Here is an 18,198-nt window from a genome sequence, read left to right as displayed (position 1 = left end):
GGGTTCATTCCTTTGAAGTCAATGGGGATGTCCGGGTGCTCAGCGTTCTTGAAAATGATTTATGTTAATTATTTATGTTGAGGCCGCTTTTGAACACGTGAACCTCTGGCTCTGTCTACACTTGGATTTGCAGTGTGTGATTCCCAGCTCACATAGACATAACTGAGCTAAGGTGCTAAAAATAGTGTAGCTGTGGTAGCATGGTCTGTGGCATGGGCTAGCCACCCTGAGTACAAACCCACCCAGACCTCATGGGTTTGTCTATGTGAGCTGGGAATCACACCCCAGGCTCCAAGTGTAGACATAGCCTCACTGTTTAGCTCAAGGGAAAATTTTTGCTGGGATGGAAAAGAACTATTTCCCTGTGTTCACCTCCTACATATAAAGCATTGGAGCTTTATTTTATATTTTTAAATAATGGCTGTTTTTGTTTTTTATAGGGGAAGCCAGTCTTTTTTCTCCTCCTTACAAGCTCTTTTGACTCTGAAACTTAGTAACTGTCTGTTGATAAGTGGGGAGGGAAGGAGAAACCATTATTTTCTAGCCCCAAATGCTCATTTGAGGCCTATCTGTTTAGGGAACTGTATGGTCTCTGTTGCTTAGTAACCACACTCCTCACTCTCTCAGCAGGGGGAGGGTGATCTGCGCATGCCTATGCATTGATAATCTGTTTTCTAGATCCACAGAAAGGCTCATTGTGATGCAGTCAGCTGGTCTGTACATTTTTCACAGGAAATCATTTTAACTCTGTACAGTGGCCAAGATCTCAAACAGCTCTCCCTGACCTTGTGCATACTGTGTCTGGGGTTGATGCATTCAGATCACGATCATCTGTTTACTTATCAAATTAAGGGATGAGAGTGTAGACTGAGTAATGAGTTTTACAAAAGGGCATTGTAAAAATGTGAATCTTTTCTGAAACCTTCAGTATATTTTCTCAGGTCAGGGAGGCATTCCAAAGTATCTGTAACCACAAGGAGAGAAAAAGTACTCATTACTTGGGTGGGGCTCGGCTGAAATGTAGCCAGGTAACAAATAAAAACGATGATCACTTTTCTGCCATTTGACTTAAATACAGCATGGAAATAACAGGCTGATTATTGGTGTAGTTCTATGTATGTTTGCGTAAGCATTTATATGTGTGCTATTCCTCAGGCACCGAGGGATCTAAGGTGTACACTAGATGGTGCTTGCACAACAAAGAGAATAAACAGCACATCTGTCTCCAGCATCCCAATACTCAACCTGCTCCTTAGGTATTTTCTGTGACACACATTGTGTACCAAGTGTAGTCATATAGTTAACTTCAGAAGGATCATGACTGATGTAAGTGATGCTTATTTACCATGTCATAGAAGTAGTAGACTATGGGAATAAAGCATTGATTAGCTATATCTATAAAATAGCTGTAAAATAGCTGTAAAATACCTGTCTATTTATCACCATCATCTCCTTGAAAACCTAAAGGATGGGAGTTAGGGCAGTGAAAGAAACACCTTCTGTAGTTTTTGAATGAGCCATATATGTACCAACATGAGATAAAAGTAAGGGTAAAGATGGTCATTTACTGTATTTTTGTAGTGTTCAGTGCAATGTGGCCTCAATCTGATTGGTCTCTAGGTATATTATATTATTGAATATTAATGTCAAATAATAATATTGATATTCCATAATTGGGGAAATTTCTTGTTTGTTAATTTAACAACAATTTGTGTGTATATGCGTGTGTGCATGTGCATGAATGTGTGCGTGTACAGGGAGGAAAATGGCTGAACTACTGTGGACTTTGTGAAAAACAGCTCCCTCTTGTCCCCATTTTACCAGTGTTACCGTTCTGGGAAAGTGGATGAATGCTGAAAGAAATTGGTCCCCAGACACTATCCAACTCCTGTGTAATAGCCTTTTACATGGTGAATCCCTGGGACTGCGTGCCATGTTTTTTAAGAAACCAGAAGGGAAGGAAACCTTTGACAGTCAGTAACTGGTGGTTCCATGTGCTCAGAAATCCCAGTGTATATGAATAGACAATCTTCCAGATTTCATCAGGAAAAAACAAAACAAAACAAAAAACTATTGATACTGGATCAGGGATAGCATCCATATACTCTCTGGTTAAATTCGTTAAACATTCAGTATATTTTTATCATAGTTGGAAGCATGTCTGTCTGCTCTGAAGTCTAAAATCAAACTTTATTATTTTCCAAGCACTTACATTGGAACAAGACTAAGTTTTGTGCGGCCAGAATAAAAGAAAATAAAACAAAAGTTGCCATTCACGAAAAGAAGGGAGTGAAAGGCAAAAGCTGGATGTACCTGGATCCTGCCTGTCTTTGAACTCAGATACCCAAAGTCAAAATAAACAGAGGAGTCAAATGATAGTTTTTGCCACCTTTTTATACCAGCATGTGTTGGTGTCCACCTATCCTCTGTTTTTATGGTATCATTTCTGAATTTGTGACCAAATTTTGGTAAGATCCAGCAGGTCCCACACTCTGGATTTGAGTTTCTGTAGAACAGCTGCAGTGTGATGGAGAAGATGGGCAGGGGGAAGGAGGGGGAAGGAAGGGGCAGGATTGTTAAAGTACAGCAGAAGCAGCTAAACATGATCTCTGTTTAGGAAGAGGAATTGGGATTATCAATACCTCAGATTGACAGGGTGCAGCCTCCAGATTGATTGAATGTGCTGGTGTTAGAAGCAGCTACATTTGTTCTGTAGTTAAGCAGCAGCAGCAGCAGTTGCGGGGTGGGATAAAAAGAAATATCGGGATCAGGATCTAGGGACCTGGATCATTGTCCATCTGTCTCTGGATTTTATTGTTGTAACAGGAGTATCTTCCCTTGTTCTCCATTTATGCAGCAGAAATTGGGATGGGGGCCAAAACTTGGCTGGATCCAGCAGGAGTCATGTGCCAGGCTTTACAGCACTGTTGCAGATTCAGTAGTTGTGGGTGTTTTAGCAGCAGACTTTTTTTTTTCTTTCTTTCTCTTTCTTTCTTTTTGTTTAACAGTACAATCCGGAAAGTTTAAATTCCAAACTGCCAGGATCCAGGTAGATCCGCCTTTTACCCAGTCCCGAAGGAAGGTCAGGAGAAGAGAACACAGATGATCTTGCACCCTCAAAGGGGAAGGGGGGGGGGGTGGACACATAACATTCAGTGATTCAAATCCATTATGTGTATGATATCAGAAAAACAGGGAAAACACGTCCCTGAGATTGGAACTCGGTCGTTTGACCCAAAGACTTTGCATCGTCTCCATCTACTGCATCATTGCAATCTGGATATCAAATTAATAAATAATACTTAATGAAACATATATCACTGTGGATTATACAAGGGTATGTCTGGCCGTAGGAATTAGCATCTCTGTCTGTGTCAGACTGAGAATGTGAGCTAATCTCCTGCAGCAGAGCAGTTAAAATAATTGATGAGTGTGTGCTGAATCCCCAAGAGGGGAGGGGTGGGGGGTGGGTAAGGTGCTGATTTCAACCCTGTAGCGTCAGGATTGCGTCAATTTGAGTTTCAACCACGTCTTCAGGCTCGGAGCCGAGCTACTCAGAAGAGCCAAAACAGGAAGGGGGTTGCATATCACTGGGAAGAGGGAAGGTCTAAAAGCTCCCCCCCTCCCCCCACAGCCTCCTCCTCCTCCTAAACCTTCCCGATCTTTCATGTTTGTGTTTTCACCACGCTGGAAAATAAGGCTCCATTGGGTTTGTGCAAGCTAAGAGCTGGGCTAAAGAGGGGAAGTTCTTTTCAGCACCTTGGACAGAGCACGCAGCAAAAATGGCTCCGATTTCAGCTAACAGAGAAGAATTTGGTAAGCAAGTTCTATCTCAAACTTATCATACCAGGCGATTTCCATCCGTAAGACTTATGAGGGTTTCATTTCATGGTCTTGGGAGAGCTAACATTTTATACTAAGGGTATGCATGTAATCTTCTCTAGCCTATCTCTAAAGCTTCCTTGTATCTCTTTCAAAGGAATCATTTGAACATTGAATCTTTTCTTCCCCTCCCTTTCCCCCCCCCCGTGTCTCTGAAGTTCATAGAGGTGCAATTTTTGTTTTGTTTTGTTTTTGAATCCCATGCACTGGAAATCCTTAGGACTTTTTTTTGTGTATTAAGGATGCCTCGATTATTTCTTTTCTCTCTAGTGAAGATAGCATGCCCCAGAGATGGGTTGTTCAAGTATATTCCATGCCAAAGATCAAATCCTTGTTCAAAATTCTCTTGGAATAGCTTTCACCCCTGTTTCCTTAAAGAGGAGGACATATAAAATCTTATCCAGAGATATATATGTTCTTTTAATTGCTGTTGCTAGGCAGGTAAATGTGTGATATCTCCACTTTTTTAAATGAACATCTTACTCCTTAGATAAATCTAGGCACAGTAGATGTTAGTATAAGAGGATGATGATAATAATAATAATAAATAATAATAATAATAAGTTTTAAATTCAATTCAATTTTAAACTCAAATTCTGTTGACTATAGGATTAACTTTATTACAGCAAAGGAGTTGCAGAAACATTCACATACATGTGCATGTGTATATATGTCTTTACTTAGAGTTTAAAAAATAATGTTTTTCTGAACTATGCTTTACAAAATATTTACTACAGCAATGGTGTAAATCTGAACTCACTCACTTGATTTAAGTGGAGTGACTTCAGATTTACAGCTGTGTTATTGAGAACAGAATATGCCGTAATATTAATAGGTAGTATTTCAAAGCAATCTACCCTTTCTGAATGGCTGGACAATTGATTTGCCATATGAAAATAGCAACAAACACAGATTGTTATCTAATTGGCAGTAAATGTATAGTAGTGTTATTTACCATTTCATCTCCCTTCCCACCCCACCCACCTGGGTTTTCTAACTACATTTGTGACATCTTGCTCACCTGATGACTTATTTAATTAAGATAATTAATTTTTAAGTACTAATTTGGTCCTATCAATGCTATCAGAAACTGTAAATATAACATGTAATATTATTCACATTTTTATAAACAGTCTGTATAAATGTGATCTAATGAAAAGTGCAACAAAAATGCAAACTGATACATAAAAACCTGTTTAAGCTGTGATAATAATTATGATATCATAACTTGTTCTCTACTATTTAATCTTATACAATTGCCATTTCTGTACCCCGAGGCATTGTCTAAACTCAGTGCCATGTGCTTAACTTTAAAAAAATGAATTCACTTATTGATCATATATGTCATTTTTCAGTCATTTTATTGAGTCCTTATATTTAATTATAACAAATGATACAGAGTATGAGTGGAAGAGAAAATGACACAATTGTCAGAAAAAATGAACAGCCAGGCCTAACCCTTTAGTTCCTGGAAGTTTATCTCCTAATATTTCTTTTTAGTGACATTTTTAGTCACCCCAATAAAAAAAAAATTAAAGATATGACAGTAAGTGCAAATTAGTTCCATCAGCCTAGCTTGTAGCTATATGTAACAGACACAGTCATATAAGATAACTCTGCTTTTTCTCAACCAGAAAGGTCTGCTAATCATGTGTTAAAGAAGCAGCCCTCTTACATAAAGAACATAATTATCTTTATCCATACAAAATGTCATCACATTAATATTTTACTAGTCACTCACTCTTACAGTGATGTGGATTTAGCTCTAATTGCTATATTGTGGGATGTTTAAACTTGTTACTTATGGGGAAAATTGGATTTCCAGGTAGTTATGCTCATTTGGCCCTTCACTGCATGCTTTTGAAATACTAACAATACACTCTATGTGCGACCACTTTATCCACATGCCAAGGGAGCTTGTAGCACTTGCACTGTGTTCGCCTTTGAAATGTAACTTTCAAATGCAGGATTCAGATGAATGCGGGAGAGGTGTTTAGCTCTAATGTTTTTGCTATAATATATGATCTAAGGAAATATTGTAAAATAAACAAGAACCCTCTCTCTATAGTTTTTTTTTTTTTTTTTTTTTTTTTTTTGTAATTCTCCGTAGCTTTGATTAATAGTCAGATGGGTTCAATACTTAATGGATAGCAATACAGGGGGTGTTCTTTTGTTTTTAGAGTTAAACATGAATGCATAATGTCCAGGTAGCAGGTAAAAGACTTCATATATATAATTATTGTTTGAAGGACTCACTCCTGCAAGAAGCTGATCACTTCCTATTAAATTCAGCATCTTCATGAGATATTTCTAAGTCTTTATGGAATCAAAGCATAAAACATTTACCTCATTCCATACACAGAGAAGTCCAGGGAGCAATATAAAAAGTAGATGGTACATATAAGTAACGCATATTTCAGATTCTGTTTAAATTAAGCAACAAAATCTGCAGACTCCATGCAGAAGCTCCAGGAGTGAGTCAAAATGCTTTTGCCTCATGGGTTCCTGTCAGTGCAGTTGTTCTAAGTGAACTTAGAAACTGCACATAGACAGAGGATCCATTTCAGAATAATTATAAATGATATTATATTGTCCTACTGTTTCCCTTCCAATCACTCTTTGTATATGGAAAAGTACTAACATGCAGTCCCTCTTGTTGTGTAGATACACATTTATACCAGCAGGTGGCGAGAAATTTATACAGATCTCTTGCAATTTGTATAATGAAAAGCATTTCAGACTGTCCAGGTTCCAGCTAGTGCCATCTCTTTTGATTGTATTTTCTAATATATCACTTTGTCATCTCAAGCACTGCTGTTTACATGTTTGTTACTATTAATTTGATTTGCAGACGAAATTCCTACAGTAGTTGGGATCTTTAGTGCTTTTGGCCTTGTCTTCACAGTCTCCCTCTTTGCTTGGATCTGCTGCCAGCGTAAATCTTCCAAATCCAACAAGACCCCTCCCTACAAATTTGTCCACGTGCTGAAGGGGGTTGACATTTATCCAGAGAACCTCAACAGTAAGAAGAAGTTTGGAGCAGATGACAAAAGTGAAGCAAAAAGCAAATCAGTGATGCCAAAGAATTCTCTCCATCTCGACCTAGAGAAGAGAGATTTGAATGGCAACTTCCCCAAAACAACCCCCAAAATCCAAAGCTCTCCAGATCTTGAGAACTTGACTCCAAAGCACTTTGCAGAAAGGGAGAAAGATTCAATATCCCCTGAGAGCTTAAAGTCCAACACTTCACTGTCTTCTGAAGAGAAACAAGACAAGCTAGGGACTCTCTTTTTCTCCTTAGAGTACAACTTTGAGAAGAAGGCATTTGTGGTGAACATCAAAGAAGCACGTGGATTGCCAGCAATGGATGAACAGTCAATGACTTCTGATCCCTACATCAAAATGACAATCTTACCCGAGAAGAAGCACAAGGTGAAAACCAGAGTGCTGAGAAAAACCTTAGATCCAGCTTTCGATGAAACCTTCACATTTTATGGGATCCCCTATAGCCAAGTCCAAGATTTAATCCTTCACTTTATGATCTTGAGCTTTGACAGGTTTTCCAGAGATGACATCATTGGAGAAGTCCTCTTTCCACTCTCAGGGATGGAATTGTCTGAAGGGAGGATGCTAATGAACAGGGAGATCATCAAAAGAAATGTTAGGGTAATCTATTTTAAATACATTTAAAAGTTCTGTGTTTCTATTATTTATTATTATGTTATTATTTTACTAGTATCTTAGAAAACCAGGGAAAGAGTTCATCATAACAATCATTAAGAAGCTTTACATGGTGACATTATGGGGAGACAAGCATACAAGTGCAATAAATAATCAGTACAGTGAGCTTGTTATAAGAAATTGCTAATGGACCAAATCCTATTTTCTTATGCAACTGGTCCAATTTACTTTAATGGAACCACTTATGTTAGGTCAGCAGGCCCTGACCTAAATTAATCAGGCTGGCAAGAACAGAATGCACGGTTCCTTTTCCCATTCTGTATTGAACGTGGGCTATTAGGACTTGACTCAAAAGCTCATTGAAGTCAATGGGAACCTTGACTTCAACCTTTCAGTTGATTGCAGTGAGATTTAGATCATACCCTTAAAGACAAAAAAATATGTATCCAATATTTTATTTGAAACCAGTCACAAAATTACACTGTTGAATACATTTTTTGATTAAAACTGTGTTATTTGTCATTTATGTCCTGTATCTTTGTATCCTGTATCTTAAGTATTGTAACACAGGCTGCAGATCTACTAAGAAAAAGAAAACACTATGGGTGAAATCCTGGCCCCACTGAAATCTGACAAAATTCCTATTGGCTTCAGTGGGGCCACAATTTCTCCCTGTATTTCTTATCCTGGTTCAGAAGGAAAAGATATTTCAAAACCATCACAAATGAATTATACCCACCAGCCCTTCCCGAGGATTTGGCATGTGTATTGACGTTAATGTAATTGCTTTCAAAAGATCAAGCATTACATCAAATTGAATTAATGTCTGCCAGCCAATATTCCTATCAGCAATATCATTATTTTATAGTTCTAATGCTGCACCACAACAGCTCTGTAATCATCTTACTGAAACTGTATATAGAAATATACCAGAAATTTCAGACTTTTTTCTTTTCTTTTCTTTTCTTTTCTTTTAAGTGATTCCATTGTTCTTGCAAATTCAAATTAAATAATTATACAGAATAACCTGGTCTTTTCTTTCTTCCATTTAAATTACAGTCCTTCAGAAAGTATTAGGGACACAATTTCAATAATAATTTGAGTCTATATTTGTCAAAAGATTTCATTGCAGATTTTGGTGAATTACATGTTTTTTATGTACCTTTTCTATTTTAGCTCTGCTTGTTATCTTTTCTTTTCACTGAGATTTATTTCCTTTGATGTAGGTGTTTCAAAATCATGTTAATTCTTTATATTACTATTGACTAAGTGAACTAATAGGTCTCTTCCAAAATGCTGCTATCACAATATATGTTTTTACCTTGTTTTTCTGATCAGTTTACTAACAAGCCGTAAACAAAGTTTTGTAACCAGAATTCATGGGATCAAATCTGGTGACATAAAGCAGCATAGCACTGCAGTGATAATAACAATAATAATAATTAATAATAGATCCATTAGAGCTACACTAATTTGCAGCAGCATCTGGTCTCATATGACTATTCCAAAAAAGTTTACTACTGACTGCAAATCACAGCTAAGATAATGATCAAGATATTGCTCATAAATATTCTCTTTTCATTTCTTTAGAAGTCATCTGGGCGTGGAGAATTATTGATCTCTCTCTGTTACCAATCTACAACAAACACTCTAACTGTGGTTGTTTTAAAAGCCAGACACCTACCCAAAGCTGACATTTCAGGATTATCAGGTAATGTCTTTATTTATGAATGTGCAATAGGCAGGGTTGTAGAAACATATTAAACCTGGGAGTTTGCAGATAAAAAGATAGTGCCTGTGTGATCACTCATGTATTCATGGGCTGCATGAGTGGCAATTCATTCTTTCTTTATTCACAGAGACAGGTAATATTTTAATTTCTAAATCACAAATGTTATGAGCTTGTTCCTATATAGTATTTGCCAAGAAACTAAGTGACCATCAGTTCCCATGGAAGAAATCCTCTTCCCAATTAAATCAATGAGTTTTGCCCTTTTGTTCTGTAGGACTCTTCTGACATCAGCAAGGCATTTTGTTGGCAAACCCTGCAGAATTATAGTTTTATTGTAAATAACAAATAATCTACTGAGACAGAACCTCATCTGGTGTAATTCAGCATAGCCCTAGTGAAGTCAGGCAATTACATCAGCCCTGAATCTGCCCCATTAGGTAGTTATATGGTATTTGAAATGTATAAGTCACTGGTAACATGATATTTGTGCACTGTACTGCGGTGTCCTTGGGATGCACTAAAGAAAAATAGCTTTTGTAATCTATTCTCTTGATTCTATTTTGCTACTGTTTCTTTTATGGAACTTCCATTGAAGCCAATGGTAGACACACACAGACACAGACAGACACTATACTATATTTATTTATACTATATTTATTTTGAAAGATCTGTAAGTAATGGCATATCCAAGCCAATGGTAGCCACACACAGACACAGACAGACACTATACTATATTTATTTATACTATATTTATTTTGAAAGATCTGTAAGTAATGGCATATCCAAGCATTGAGCACCCTGATGTAATTTTATTTCACAATCAAATTTCCAATGCAATGGACTGTTCTTCTGAGCATAACATGAAAACCTCTCCAGCCCTCAAATCACTATCTTCCTGAATGCCCAAAAGAAAAGATGGGCCTCTTGTGTACTCAGTAGGCTGACACATCCTAGTTTTGGCAGAACAAAGCTGAAGATGCCTCCCATTTTTACAATGAAGGATTTCCGCCTCTTGCACCTCTTCTGATCTGAGTTGTGTGAGTCTGGGCCAGGGAGAAAGGTGATCTCTCAGGTAGTTCAGTTCAAGTCATTTAGTCTACCACTAACCCTTTCAATTTTAACCAGAAAGAACTGGCAGCCAATGCAGCTCCCATACATAATGTGCTCCTAGAATGACACTTCATTAAACACAGGGCACCAGCTTTAGTTTCTGAGCCATCTCAGTATGGAGCACATTACAGCAATGTAATCTCAAGGTAACAAGGCATATTGAAGGTCCATTCTGGAGAGAAAAGTCATACTTTTCTTGCAAGACAGAGGTGAAACTAAAAGCCCTCTTGGCCTCAGCTGCTACCTGTCCTGCAGGAGCAGTCTGGGATCTTAACCTTTCCAAACTACTGTAACACCATAAACTATACATTTGATTAACAAAAACCCCAGGTTAAGAAACACTGACCTAAACTATACATTTGATTAACAAACAGCAGTCACGCTCCCTCTGTTAGGGGCCAAAATATAAGTTCCACCAGTTGTGTCTCTTTGTTTCCTCCAGCCCAGCCTTGTTAACTATGGTAAATGTGCCATTGTTCTCCGAGTGACAGACAGCTAGCCTTCATGCAAGCTCATCTCAATACTGGGTTATCAAACCCATTGCACCAGCCAGGTCAGACCTGATAGAGATATAACTTTGGATGTTGACAGCATAAGGAATGCATCACAGCCTTTGTCTCCTTAATAACCCTCCCACTGGCTTGATATACATAGTGAAGAAGATGGATGACAAAGTAGGCCCCTGTGATTCCCTGCACAAAAGCACCTCTGTGGTCAGATAAGCAATTGTTCACCTTTACCTTCTCTGCAAGATAAGAAGTGATTCACTCAGTTGACTCCATATACTACTAATATGACTCACCAGCACCTTAACAAAATCTCCTGGTCAGTGATATCAAAGGTTTCTGATAGACCTAGGAGAAGCAAACTGGTACACTTTAGACTTATCTATGGCTGGGAGATGATAACCAGCAATGTTTATTTGGCCAGAGATCAGGAGCTTTAAGTGGCTCTTCGATCGGTATTGATTTTGATATACAGAATGCTGGGGTGATGTTTGTGCTTCAAAAGGCCAGTTAATTATTTAATTATTTGAGGTTTATTCCTTAAGTATCAGTTAACTATGAAAGTATAGTATGAAAGTGGAAATATATTTTATCTCACTTTTTCACTGTCGTACTGCACTTGCGTATGCACAATGTATTTGTTTTTCTTTTTCTGCAAATACCAAAACAAATTTATTTCAGGTCAAATGGAACAAGTAACCATGTCATCATTCAGATATTCCCATTTGATGTCTTTGGCCCAGCAATTCTAATTCTGTTCACCAAACTGGTAGAACTCTCTCTGAATTCAATGGAAGAAGAGTCAAGCAGAGTTTGAAAGCAGTTGAAAAAACACACGTTGGGTCAATTAACAGGACTAATAAAATATAGACTAAATTTAACCTTTTTATTGGCTACCTCATGATGCTCCAGTGATGCAAAGCAGTTATAAAATTGTGTAAGCCTGGGCATATATAGCATACCAACAAATCCATCGCCACATCTGGAATTGCTGGTTCAAAATAATCTGGCTAATATTTGTGGGGTTAAATTAATCAAGTCCATTAACATCACTGGAATTACACTAGGAATAAATGTTGCTCATTCAACTGTTCCTTAAAGAAGATTTTTTTCTGTCTTTTTTTAATCCTATGCATTTGCTTGCACAATTCTCATTAAAATGTGGCTTATCCTATACAAATAAGTATGAATAACTAATTCATATTTATCATAAATACAGAGTTTTATATTTCTGCCAACAGGCAAAGAGAGTTTTTTTCCTTCATGCTTTTAATAAAAAAACAGATCTAATATTTACCAGTTATGCTTCAGTTGTTCAAGATTCATAGTTTTTAAAAAATAGACAACATAGCTTAGGGTTAAGTTTTGTAATTGGAACATTTATTCAACATCTATTTGCTTGTGGCAACACTTCTCATTGTATTGTCATTATGTTGGTAGAATATATTTTACAATTAATTGCTGTTGGACTACAGTCAATAGTTTGTTTGGTTTTTTTGCTTGTCATTGCAGATCCTTATGTCAAAGTGAACCTCTACCATGCTAAGAAGAGAATCTCTAAAAAGAAAACCCATGTGAAGAAATGCACACCCAATGCAGTATTCAATGAATTATTTGTCTTTGACATTCCTTGTGAGGGCCTTGAAGATATCAGCATCGAATTTTTGGTTTTGGATTCAGATAGGGGGTCCAGGAATGAGATCATTGGCCAATTAACCCTGGGAGCTTCAGCAGAAGGAACAAGTGGAGAGCACTGGAAGGAAATCTGTGAATATCCTAGGAGACAAATTGCCAAGTGGCATATGCTGTGTGATGGTTAGCAGCCTAGAAATGGGTTGGAACTTAACAAATATTTCCATAGGCAAGGAGAAATTTTCTTTCTTTGCAATGTATAATTACAGGCTTGTAACAATAAGACATCTTTTTGTTAAGACTGTATCGAATTATCGGAACAGAAGGTAACTAAATTTTCACATTAAACAAAATTCTTTCTAATCCATAGAAACATAATTTCATAAGATATTCATATTCTGCTGGAGTTTACATAGTCAGATTTGTGAAGCAGTATAAACTTCTGTAAGAACAGTCTATCTTTTATGAATAAATCACAGGAAACTGTAGATTACTACTCCATGCAGAAGATGATAACCTCATTAATATGTATATTGCTAGATCCAGAGACAGACTTCTTTTTGTTAAGTCTAAAAAGTAGACTACAAGTCAATTGAGGTGCAGGAGGAGTATTTTGTTTGGCTTAGTACTGTATCAGAAACCTCCTCTTACGGAAATTCAACCAATTTTCATAAGTTTAGGGTACTTATACTTTGAACAACCCAAAGACAAGAAATTTTCAACAACTTGCTTTGCATATCACATCAGGTACAAATAATTATGTGTGAAATATTGTATAATCATTTACGTTTGGGATTTTTATTATTACTATTACATTGGATGAAATAAGTACATTCTAAAAGTAGTGAACAAATTAAAACTAATAGTTTTATAAAAAGGGCTTAGATATAGATGAGTGCACATGTTACAGTATGGTTAGAATTTGTGCTTTAAGCATGACCCGCAATTCCCCACTCCCCAACACACACACAGGTTATACATTAAGCATTTCTAATGAAGGTAAAACATTTTTATCAAGATAATGAAATGTGAAGAATATTACAATGAATGGTCTTTCACCTTTTATATTTTAAAAAAGGTTGGAAATATCGCAAATAAACTTGTCTCCCGTTTTTTTTTCTATTTGCTTCACTAAAACAAAAACAAAATTAAAAAATTAAAAATTAAAAAGAAAACACAAATTGTATTTTACTGTATTGCAGAAATCAAAGCCCCAATCCCTTTAAAACATATGTATGTTTAATTTTATGCACTGTGAGGAGTCTCAATGAAATCAATGACTATTTGCAATGCATAAAATGTAACAGATATTTAAGTGTTTGCAGGATTGAGGCCCAAACTAGCATTATAACACATTCTAAATCACATTAGATGAACAATATAAAAGTAGTATTTCATTTAGACCATTTTCATGTATCCATGACTGATTGTATTGAGAAATGGGGAAGGAGAGGGAAATAACATCAGGATTTCACTGTAGTGTGCAACATGTATGTATGATGTGATTTAAATGTGATCACAGTGCCGGATTGGGGGAATAAGTGTAACACAAAGTAACGAGTATAAAATAAAACTTTTGACCCCTGTTAATCGTATTTATGTTTACACTGGATACAATGATTTCTTATACAGGGTTATCTGCAAATATTTGTCCTATGTTCCTTTTGAATGACAAGCTTTGTAAAAAAGAATATTTTTTAAAAAAAGTGTTAGTGGTTGAAATAAAGAGATGTTAAAAATGCAGGGTCAGTTTCTGATACACTTGCTCAGCCTAAGTACCCCCTTCCTTCACAAGTAATCCCACTGAAATGAATGAGATTGCTTGTGAATAAAGGTATTACTCAGTGTGAAGAAGAGCTGCAGAATGAGACCACAATGAAAACATTTTAACAATTGATATTGTATTAGAGTCTTAGTGAAGGACAGATCCTTGAAGATTACTGGAGTTTTGTTGTTGGCTTCACTGGGATCATAATTTTGCCATAAAATGACAAGTGGAGGAGGCTGGAATGTGAAATATGCAAGAAAGAAACAAATACTACTGGAAGAATTCTATTGATGTTCTTTCAGGTTTTTTGTCAGTACCTTATCCAGTTTTTGAGAATGTGTTTGATATCACAATGTTTATAAAGTTCTATAAAATGCATTTTCAAAACAACTTATATATGCTTTTTATGACAAGGCTTAGTGTAAAAAAATACATATTGTTTGTATAAAAGAATAGAAACCTTTTGTTTGTTTAGACACTGATTAGATATGTCAGGGCTCAAGTTTGCTAACCTTATACACATGGGGCCTGATTCAGAGCCCAATTAGTCAAAAGAAAAAATCCCATTGACTTAGTGGGCTTTGGTTCAGGACTGAATAGTGGTACCTTACTCATGAATAATCCCAGCCAATGGGACTATTTATGGAATAAATTACCACTCAGTATAATTAATGGTAATAGAATCTAGCCCAAAGAGAGTAGTATTATAGAGCCAGACTGCAATATCCTTACTAATGTCAAAAAGAATGTTACACAAAAGTAATTCCACTGAAGTCAATGGGGTGCCATGTAATATAAGGTACAACTAAAACAAGAATAAAATTATTACAATCTGGCCCACAGGTAGCGCATCATCTTTGTTAATGTGATCAAATGGTGAGATTTAGCATCAGTTCCTAGTGGATACAAAGTCTTTCATTCAGTAAAATAGATAAATAAACAGATAAATAAATAACGTATTTAAAAAGTCAGCCATGGGCTGTGGCCATCTTTCATTTTGCCTTCCAATGTGATGTTGTCAGGAGGATGTTTTAAAGTTTCTATAGCAGCCTGAGGGTTAATATTTCTACCAGGTAAATGACAGCTCTTGGGGGTGGGGTGGGATCGGTAGGGAAGATAAAGGGGTGGGAAGCAAATAACTTTTTATTACACTGGAAAAAAATGTAAATAGGATTTTTGTTTTTAATTTAAAGCAATGTTTAGCTTCGAAAGTTGAGTAAAAATGACTTGTGACCCATTCGTAAACCAGACATAACAGGAGTAAAAGTGGTCCTGCCCTGAAATGGGAAATTTTGCCATTTTAGAAAGTATTCAATTCTCAATGTGAATATCTTGAAGTCTGTTAAGGATACTGTACTGTATTAAACATGTAAAATAATGTTTGTCTAAGTAGCTTATAAAAAAAATCTGAATGGGAGGTTATCCATGTTTGAAGATCTGTTGTAACTAAATAACTGATTTGTTATGCTGTTGTAACTTGATAGAAGTTCTTTGGGAGGAAGCATGGTGTATGAGGTTTTGTAAGTTTTTGTGCCAGCTCTGTATGTTGTGCCATGTATGTAAGACAAGAATAAACTGCTGCTTTCATTCATCCCATTCCAGCACAAATATCCTACCAATGTATGTTTTCAATAGACTCCCTTATTTTCTTATTTTCTTGGTCTTTGCTTTCACACCTTCACCAGATAATTAATATTCCTTCTTCCAAATCCCCACCCACGAAATAGCACTTGATTCAATTCATTTTACCAAAGACTTTTTGTATATACCATACTCTTCCCACCTAGATCTTTATTTCATATTGTAAATCCACAATATCTTTCTACCATATTTGGTTTTAAACTGGATTATGTATTTGGTGCTAGATTCTGAGCTGGCCTCAATACAAGGACATAAGAGCCTGTTTAGGTCCCTAGGTGGACTACCAGGACTTTGGATAAAGAGGTGCAGAAGTAAACAGGGGTCCATACCCATTTATTCCTTATCCAGAGGAAGTGGAAAGGGACAGCTGGGGAATAGGTGGAATCTTGGCTCTATTCCCCCTGCTAATTTACCAGAAGTAAATTATTACCTCTTGGAAGGAAATTGTGACTCAGAAGTGTATCTCTGAGTCATAATGTCTGACAGGGCTATTATGGGGTAGAATCTCTAGTGCTGATGAAAAATTTCCTTTTCCATTTATCCACAGAAAGGATACAGCTCAAGCAGTGTTAATGCAAGATTCTCTGCACTGCTTCTTGCAAAAGTGCTTCAGCTGTACCCTGGAAGGAGTTCCTTTGGGAGATGAGAGAGGAGTACAGTTTTTATGCCTATCTACTCTCTCTTTCTCTCGCTCTCTCTCTCTCTCATTTTCTCTTTTAATACTGCCAACTAGGAGGCCTATTACTGTCCTGTGTTATGAGGCCCATCCACAAGGAACTGGACTGAAGACACCAACCTGTATGACATAGGCTACCAAACGTCTGCCAGATGGAGATAACTCTCAATCATTAATGATCTGAGCTAGGTTCAAAATAGCAATCAAGAGCTGAAAAGTCTTGAGCCCATTATCAATCAACACAGCCATCTACCACCACATTTCTCAACACCTCACTCTTGATTGAGAGTGCATCCTTGGTTTTATTCCAGCTTTTCAAACAATCACGTTATGGAAGACATAGCTACAGTTGGTTTATAGTTTTCCTTTTTTTGTTTGCAATGAAAGAAAGGGCCATTCCTAGGACTTGTCTACACATGAAAATTAACTCAGATTAAGGTAGGGTGCAAATTTAAAGTATATTAAGTATTCTTTAATTCCATATGTGGATGCTCTTATTCCAGAATAAGAGTGCATTATTTCAAATTAGCCTACTCCACTATGAAAGTGAATTAAACTAATTCAGAACAAGGCACACTTATTCCAACATTAATATAATGGCTTCTGAAGTTCTGTTGTTTTCTAGCCAGCCGAACATATTGCAAACTGACTGTAAGATTTAATGTAGTCCTGAAGAGAATCACAGAGATAGCCATCTATTTTCTCTGACAGATGCTGTAAATATTTTAGCATGACTCTGAAAACACAATTGGTTTTAAGGAAACAAATAAGAAGTATTTCACAGATATCGATAGCTTTATTGATTTCTTTTCAGTGATGCCCTCCAAATGAGATTGCTTCTAGGATGGTGTGAATGAAAATTCCAAGGTGAACATTAATACATGGACAAGGGAGCCTGTATAAGACTTCATTTAAAGAAGGGGTGTGTGTATGAGTATATGAATGTATGTGTGTGTGGCATAGGACAAGATTTAACAGCGAGGACAGTAACTACTAACTTTTTAATTAATTATTATTTTTTAATCAATCTCCAGGGCTGTAATGCTGCTATAGGTACCACACTTTCCTTTAATAAATTCCTTAGGGTTGTACTGTTCAGTGGATATATATAGAGGAAAAAAGAATGTGAATCAGGAAGTCAGTGTATGACAACGGATAGCTATTCCAAGCTAAAACCAGAGGTGATATTAAGCAATGGTGAAAGTCTTAGAATAGTAAATCAGCATGAGGTGAGTGTCTGTCAGTATAATGTTCTCAAGGAGGGGCTGGAGTAGTAGGAGAAGACATCATGATGTAAAATGAAGCAGGTGTAAGTTAAAGCTGCTACTGCTGTTATACACCCTCTATTGGTTGCTTTCCCTGCTATAATACGACCCCCTTGACTTCTCAGAGAGTGCATTAAACACATCCTCACATCGATTTATGCTGATTTATGGCAACTGATGGTGATTTACTCTGATGTGAAACTCACAATATGTCACCTCTGAATTTGGCCCTACATCTACTTTGAATCAACTCTAAAGCTCTACACAAGTCCCCAAGGTATTAAGTCCTGTCTCTTTTAATAGGT

At 36.7% G+C, this 18,198-nt stretch overlaps 1 protein-coding gene across 1 annotated transcript; it reads left to right on the top strand.

Moving 5' to 3' along the window:
* The first annotated feature begins 3,744 nt into the window (after positions 1–3,744).
* On the top strand, positions 3,745–15,926 carry SYT4 (synaptotagmin 4). The gene is made up of 4 exons (XM_067545623.1): positions 3,745–3,816; positions 6,734–7,548; positions 9,154–9,274; positions 12,424–15,926. The coding sequence occupies exons 1-4, from the start codon at positions 3,783–3,785 to the stop codon at positions 12,729–12,731; spliced, it is 1,278 nt and encodes a 425-aa protein (XP_067401724.1). The 5' UTR covers positions 3,745–3,782; the 3' UTR covers positions 12,732–15,926.
* Positions 15,927–18,198: the final 2,272 nt, after the last annotated feature.

This window comes from Emydura macquarii, unplaced genomic scaffold, assembly GCF_026122565.2.
Source record: "Emydura macquarii macquarii isolate MOO-44397 ecotype Brisbane River unplaced genomic scaffold, CSIRO-AGI_Emac_v2 contig_1045, whole genome shotgun sequence".
Taxonomy (NCBI): Eukaryota; Metazoa; Chordata; order Testudines; family Chelidae; genus Emydura; species Emydura macquarii.
Note: the sequence above shows the minus strand (reverse complement) of the source record. Positions and strands in the feature narration are given on the sequence as shown.

Bases quoted from the DNA above. Each gene is read 5' to 3' on its own strand.
- SYT4 (XM_067545623.1), top strand. From the start codon at position 3,783: ATGGCTCCGATTTCAGCTAACAGAGAAGAATTTG. The intron at 3,817-6,733 runs GTAAGCAAGTTC...TTTGATTTGCAG, and splicing joins AGCTAACAGAGAAGAATTTG to ACGAAATTCCTACAGTAGTT. The intron at 7,549-9,153 runs GTAATCTATTTT...TCATTTCTTTAG, and splicing joins TCATCAAAAGAAATGTTAGG to AAGTCATCTGGGCGTGGAGA.